This window comes from Haliotis rufescens, unplaced genomic scaffold (assembly GCF_023055435.1).
Source record: "Haliotis rufescens isolate VD_foot unplaced genomic scaffold, xgHalRufe1.0.p SCAF_13, whole genome shotgun sequence".
NCBI lineage: Eukaryota > Metazoa > Mollusca > Gastropoda > Lepetellida > Haliotidae > Haliotis > Haliotis rufescens.
The window spans coordinates 26,085,071-26,091,532 of NW_025963813.1; the positions used below are offsets into that span (position 1 = coordinate 26,085,071).

A 6,462-nucleotide genomic window follows, 5' to 3' on the forward strand; every position below is an offset into this window, starting at 1 on the left:
TAAGTTAAACTTCTTGGCCAAATTGCCCAGTTTTGACTTTACCAATCAGAGCAGAAATTTGGATTAGTATGCTTAAAGAAACACATCAGCAACAAGGGGAGACAACTGATACCCATGAGAATGTCTACTTCTGGCCGAACTCCCACCCACCCTCAAAGCTGTCGATTTGTGACGTCATGAACAATGGATGACATTATATTTTTCACGACAATGAAGCAATGTGACCTCAACTGACAATGAAACAAACAATCCCCTTATGATTAATATTTTTAGTAAACTTAATGTGGGAGATAAGACTGATGCAGGCACTAAACGTCTACACGACTTGGTGAAACCCGTGAGTGTCGATGCGTTGTTAACAAACCAAGATCATGAAAAGGGTGAATGAATGATTCGAGCCCACAATGTCCATCTGACAGAGTTGGTTGTGTATCAGCTGTTGACATCGGGATGATTCCTCATTCGGTAATCGGGGGGCACGGGTGTCCAAGTCATCTAAGGCGCCGTGATTCGCTGTGAAGAGTTGCGTCCCTTGGGCACGCCAGAAACCTATGATTGTGGGTTCGAATCCCGGTTCGCCCCGATCATGTTTCTTGGTTTGTCAGCACCATACCCGTGCTCGTGGGTTTCACTGAAGTAGTAAACGTCTGAGACCTGCATCACTTAGGGCTTTTCTCCCACATTAAGCTGACACGCCGCGACACTGTTAAACCCAACTCAGTCACTCACTCACTCATTCCGTGATCGTCGGCAATAACCAGACGAGAATCAAATAAACCAGTGAGTAAGGTTTGGTAATATTTGACAGATATTCATGATGTTCTTTATGTTTATGGGGGCGGTCGGGTAGGCTAGTGGTTAAAGCGTTCGCTCGTCACGCCGAAGCCCCGGGTTCGAATTCCGACATGGATGTTGCTGGAATATTGCTAAAAGCAGCGTAAAACAATACTCACTCACTCACCCTACATAGGAACTTCTACAGCTCCCTCCCCAGGAGCTTCTACAGCTCCCTACATAGGAACTTCTACAGCTCCCTCCACGGGAACTTCTACAGCTCCCTACGCAGGAACTTCTACAGATCCCTCCGCAGGAACTTCTACAGCTCCCTACACAGGAACTTCTACAGCTCCCTACACAGGAACTTCTACAGCTCCCTACACAGGAACTTCTAGAGCTCCTTACACAGGAACGTCTACAGCTCCCTACACAGGAACTTCTACAGCTCCCTACACAGGAACTTCTACAGCTCCATACGCAGGAACTTCTACAGCTCCCTACGCAGGAACTTCTAGAGCTCCCTCCGCAGGAACTTCTACAGCTCCCTCCGCAGGAACTTCTACAGCTCCCTACGCAGGAACTTCTACAGCTCCCTACACAGGAACTTCTACAGCTCCCTCCACAGGAACTTCTACAGCTCCCTCCACAGGAACTTCTACAGCTCCCCACACAGGAACTTCTACAGCTCCCTCCACGGGATCTTCTACAGCTCCCTACATAGGAACTTCTACAGCTCCCTACATAGGAACTTCTACAGCTCCCTCCACAGGAACTTCTACAGCTCCCTACACAGGAACTTCTACAGCTCCCTACACAGGAACTTCTACAGCTCCCTACGCAGGAACTTCTACAGCTCCCTACACAGGAACTTCTACAGCTCCCTACACAGGAACTTCTACAGCTCCCTACGCAGGAACTTGTACAGCTCCCTACACAGGAACTTCTAGAGCTCCTTACACAGGAACGTCTACAGCTCCCTCCGCAGGAACTTCTACAGCTCCCTACACAGGAACGTCTACAGCTCCCTACACAGGAACTTCTACAGCAGGTGCAGGAATGGTGTTCTTGGCTCTTGCTCGGCACCTGGCAGGTTTCTTCTTCTTTCTTTCTTTCTCACCCCTGATCATAGATTCCTGGCATGATCAAGGGACACAACTATGCACAGCGAATTGTGGCGCCTTAGACGACTGCCCCTCCATCCCTCGGGAGGAAATCAATCGCTTAATTACGTATATGTATACTAGTATATCATGATGTATGCCATGGGATAAACTTTGAAAATAAGAGGCGACTAACGGGATCTGGTTGTCAGGCTCGCTGGCTTGGTTCATGCATGTCATCGTATCCTAATTGCGTGGATCGATGCTCATGATGTCAATCACTGGATTGTCTGTTCCAGACTCGATTATTTACAGACCGCCGTCATATAGCTGAAATAATGCTAAGTGTGGCGTTTAACAACAAACAAACAAACAAACAAAAAACTTTGAAAATGAAATGATAAAAACGATTAGTAACTATTACAAATATACTTGCAACTATGGTTAAAGAAATTGTTTGAGATTTTAAAAAAGAAAACAGAGACATTGCTTCTTGCTCAACATAGTATAATTAGGTATAACTGTTTGTCTCAAATAAACCGATAATGATAACAGACCTACTTTAACTTGAGCAGCTTATGTCCAACGGTCCAAAAGACATTGATTTTTTCACAACTGTACTAAGATTAACAGAACAACTGCTTAACCTTCTAAGTGCTGCCTACGTCACTCGTAAGATGACAGAAACGTTGATTTTTATTACGAGACATATGGAGACAATATGTAAATTCTCCCTGCTGGACACACGGGCGGTTCATAGCCCCTTGCATTTGCGACTTAAAAAGTAGTTTCGTGTTTGCAAAATCTTTCACAATATAAATAAAAGGATATAAAAATATACCACATGTAGATTTAACTATATACAAAATCAACTTTAACAAAAAATATTCTTGAAAATTAGGAGACCACTGTTGGGAGCGAAAGAATACACGCTGGTCTAGTAACAAAAATGGTGCTTTGCAAACAAACAGTCTCGATTGACGAGTTGAATGAGAAATTTTCAGTCTATTACGAAACATTTTCGCGAGAATAACAAACGGCAAGAAGTGACATTAACTGCATAAATGACAGTCAGTCATTAATTTGCCTTGTCAACGTGGAACTGACGTAAAAAGGACGTCAATAGTTTGCGTACGGGCGAGACACTTCCGACAAGAGGGGGGGAAAAGACATTTTAAGGGGAGGCGACTCTTGTATGACAATTGTTCCGTCAGAGTTGTTTGTTCACTGCAGTGAAATATCAAGTGTTATGTTCACTGCAATGAAAATATCACTTTTCTCAATTTCAGAAAATTCAGTCTTTCACACTGAAGTATATAATTAATGGTTTTATTTCGCTTATAATAACTGTGCTGAAAGAGTACATATGAATAACAACTTTTCTACACAAAGCAAAAACGTAGACACAGTTGTGATAATGAATTGTTTCTAATCCAAACATCAACGAATGAAAAAATACAATTGTCTTCTCCACATATTCTTGTAACCATTCGTCGAGCAAGCAACATAAAACAAACAAGACGATGGATGACACAAAAACATTGATATACATATCCATTATTTTTTTATTACAAGGAACATCCTTCAATGGAGAATAATTATACATTTTTGCCGCTACCACAATCCGTTGCATAGTGTGAAAGGTTGTGTTTTCTCCTCTAGATTGATTGATTGCGTGTGATCTTATCACGAATATTACCGACTGTCTCATAAAACACCAAACATAATAAAACAAATGCTACTTTCTAGGACGGTGCAATGTCAAACCAAAGATCCATTTGTCCTTATCAAGCGATTGCTTCTTTAAGATTTTGCCAAAACGATTCCACGTCCTCGTCATCAATTGGGTATCTGAGATGGGTACCATGTTCAATTTCAAAGGCGATGTCTTAGGGTTAAAGCTTTGTTGTCAGGCACATCAACATACCACACGACGCACAGAACATCCCTTCCAGTGTGGATACTCTCAAGTTTGGCCATGTGGACTTCATAATCACACCAGGAACTCTTGAGGAAACTTGGAGACAAAATAACAATGGTTTTACGGCTTGATTGTATGGCGTTTAAGATATTGGCAGTGATGGCCTCTCCAACCATGAAATCTCGGTGATGTATGCACAGTCGCACTCCATGTATCCTCTCAAGAACGTTGCGCATATCCTGCACCACGAAGTCCCTGTCCTCGTCAGCATATGAGACAAAGGCATCATAAGTGAAGTTGTCTTCCTCTCCAGTCAATCTCTGGTAGCCTCTGTACCTTCTCCGGGTGGAGTAGTACATGTATCTCAGCTTCCATCGGTAACGGTAGATGATGCCAGCTATAAGAATAGTGAAGAACACCACCATCCCTGCTACCGACCCACCTATGATCGGCAGTATTGTGTGACATCTTAGTTGGAGGTTCAGCACAATGTCCTCTAGGTTTTTCAGGCTGACGTATGTCCCGTCATCCATCTGGCACTGTGTTGTATTGATATCTTCCACCAGGACATCTTTCTTCAACATCCACTGGAAATAATCTAAACTCGAACAGTCACATTTGAACAAGTTTCCACTGATCTTCAGATGAAAGTCTCCATTTCTGTTCTTCATGATTTCATCAATTTGGCTTCGAAGTGTAATTGGTAGGTCTACAAACCGATTGTTCGACATGTCCAAGTAGGAAAGGTTCTTCATGTGACTTATCTGGACCGTCCATGACGTGATAAGATTCCAGCTGAGATCTAGATATTCTAGTCGATGTTGATGTTTAAAGAGGGAAAAAGGTAGAATTCCTGCTAAATTATAAGCAATGTTTAGAACCAGCAGATTAGTTACATTTTGAAACAATTTGCCAATGGTGTCATTCTGTAAGGATAAAGCGAGGTAATTGTGGCTGATGTTAAGTTGACGAAGTGCGTAGGCCTTACTGAGAAAATGACTGGACATGAAATTGCAAAAGTTCTGAGACAAGTCTAAGAACTCTAATCTGTCAATGGGAGACACGGGACCATGCCATTTTGTCAGGAGATTTTTTGAGAAGTCAAGTGTCTTCACTTTATTGTGGTATAAATCAATCTGTGGGATTTCGTAAGCTAGTCTACTATTGGACACATTGATATATGTCAAGGTTGGAGGCATTGGAATTTTTATATGAAAGTCCAAAACGTTTTTCAGATATGTGTATCCCTTTTGTTGTGGATCCATCAACTTAAAAAAACTGTACCAATATATGTTTCGCTTGACGTCCTCAGATATGAAGTTCGTTTCAGAGTTATTTAAAGTTATGTTGTTCATACTCGAAAGATGCCCAGTGTGTTGTGAAATGTTGTTAGTATCATCAATACGTTTTGGGAACTTAATGCCTTTGTTTGGGTAAGGAAAGTCTGTTATAGGTAGAACATTTGAACCATATTGGTTCGCAGCATGAAGTTCTGTCAGAGTTACCATCCTGTCAAAGCCTAGAAGATACGTCCCAAAAGTGAATCGGTTAATAGTTTCCAATGATGACAATACTGACAAAACTTCAGTTTCAATCAGTTCAATCCTGTCTGAAGCAAAATCCATATGTTTGATACCTGTGCCATTCAGGTATTGCACATGCTTTGCTTTCAATGTTATACCAGTGGCAAACGTTGGTACGATATGACTAGCATTAAGCACGCGAATAGAAGAATGTCTAAGGCCATAAAAGGATTCTCCGAGTCTATCAAATCCAAGATATTCATTATCTGATACATCCAAGATAGAAATACTTTTCAAAGGAGAGAAAGTCGATCTGTCAATAATGTTGAGTCTACAGGAGCTGATATTCAGGAGCCGAAGAGACGGCAGATTGGTGAAGGCATTATTGGACAAGTGTCTGATCCCGCAATAACCTTTCCGTCCAGAGAGATTCAAATGGGTAAGTTTTGTAAGAGATGCACAACCCTCTCCAAAAGTGGCATTCAATAGTCCATCTACAATGAGTGTTTGCAGAGACGTCAAACCCATTGGTGTCTTGTCAGGGTAGTCGGATCCTGAATAGGAGTTATCATTTTTGCTAATGTCCAGCATGACCAATTGCTTCTGATGGAGGAATACATCTTTGGGATAGGTTGTTTGTGTGAGGTTAATGTTATTCCCATGAAAACTCAGTGTCTTCAACATCTCGACACCGACCAGAGAGTCCCTGTGTAATGAGGTGATTTTATTGAAAGACAGATCCAGATGCTGTAAGCTGCGAAAACGTTTAACGGCTCCGGGCTCAACCTGGCTGAAGATGTTGTGGCTTAGCAACAACGAGGTTACGTTATCTGGAATGGCGATAGGGATTTGATTGAGGCTTTTACTGCAACAGTTGGCTGTTTTTTTCTTCCCATCATCATGACAGAGACAAGGGGTACAGTTGAAAGAGGTCAAGCAACTTTCGGAGAAACCAACCTACGCAGTGATTACAATCAGAATTGTCCAATTGTTAACAGACAGTTATGAGACAATTTATTTTGAATTATCGTCCATATAAACACTCCGAGAGCACAGGGGACCAAGACGTCTGAGGCGCCGCAATTCGCTGGGAATGCCGTGACACGCATTATGTATGGCCAAATAAAAACAGTGCATGTGG

At 42.1% G+C, this 6,462-nt stretch overlaps 1 protein-coding gene across 1 annotated transcript; it reads right to left on the bottom strand.

The window, feature by feature from the left end:
• Window positions 1–1,802: 1,802 nt before the first annotated feature.
• LOC124110796 (toll-like receptor 4) lies at window positions 1,803–6,005 on the bottom strand. Its single transcript, XM_046470216.2, has 2 exons — window positions 3,805–6,005; window positions 1,803–1,896 (listed from the first exon to the last, which is right to left on the bottom strand). Exons 1-2 carry the CDS (start codon window positions 6,003–6,005, stop codon window positions 1,803–1,805), a joined length of 2,295 nt encoding a protein of 764 aa, XP_046326172.2.
• Between the last annotated feature and the right edge of the window lie 457 nt (window positions 6,006–6,462).

Bases quoted from the DNA above. Each gene is read 5' to 3' on its own strand.
- LOC124110796 (XM_046470216.2), bottom strand. From the start codon at position 6,005: ATGTTGAAGACACTGAGTTTTCATGGGAATAACATTAACCTCACACAA. The intron at 1,897-3,804 runs GTATGTTGATGT...ATCTATGATCAG, and splicing joins GATGTTCTGTGCGTCGTGTG to GGGTGAGAAAGAAAGAAAGA.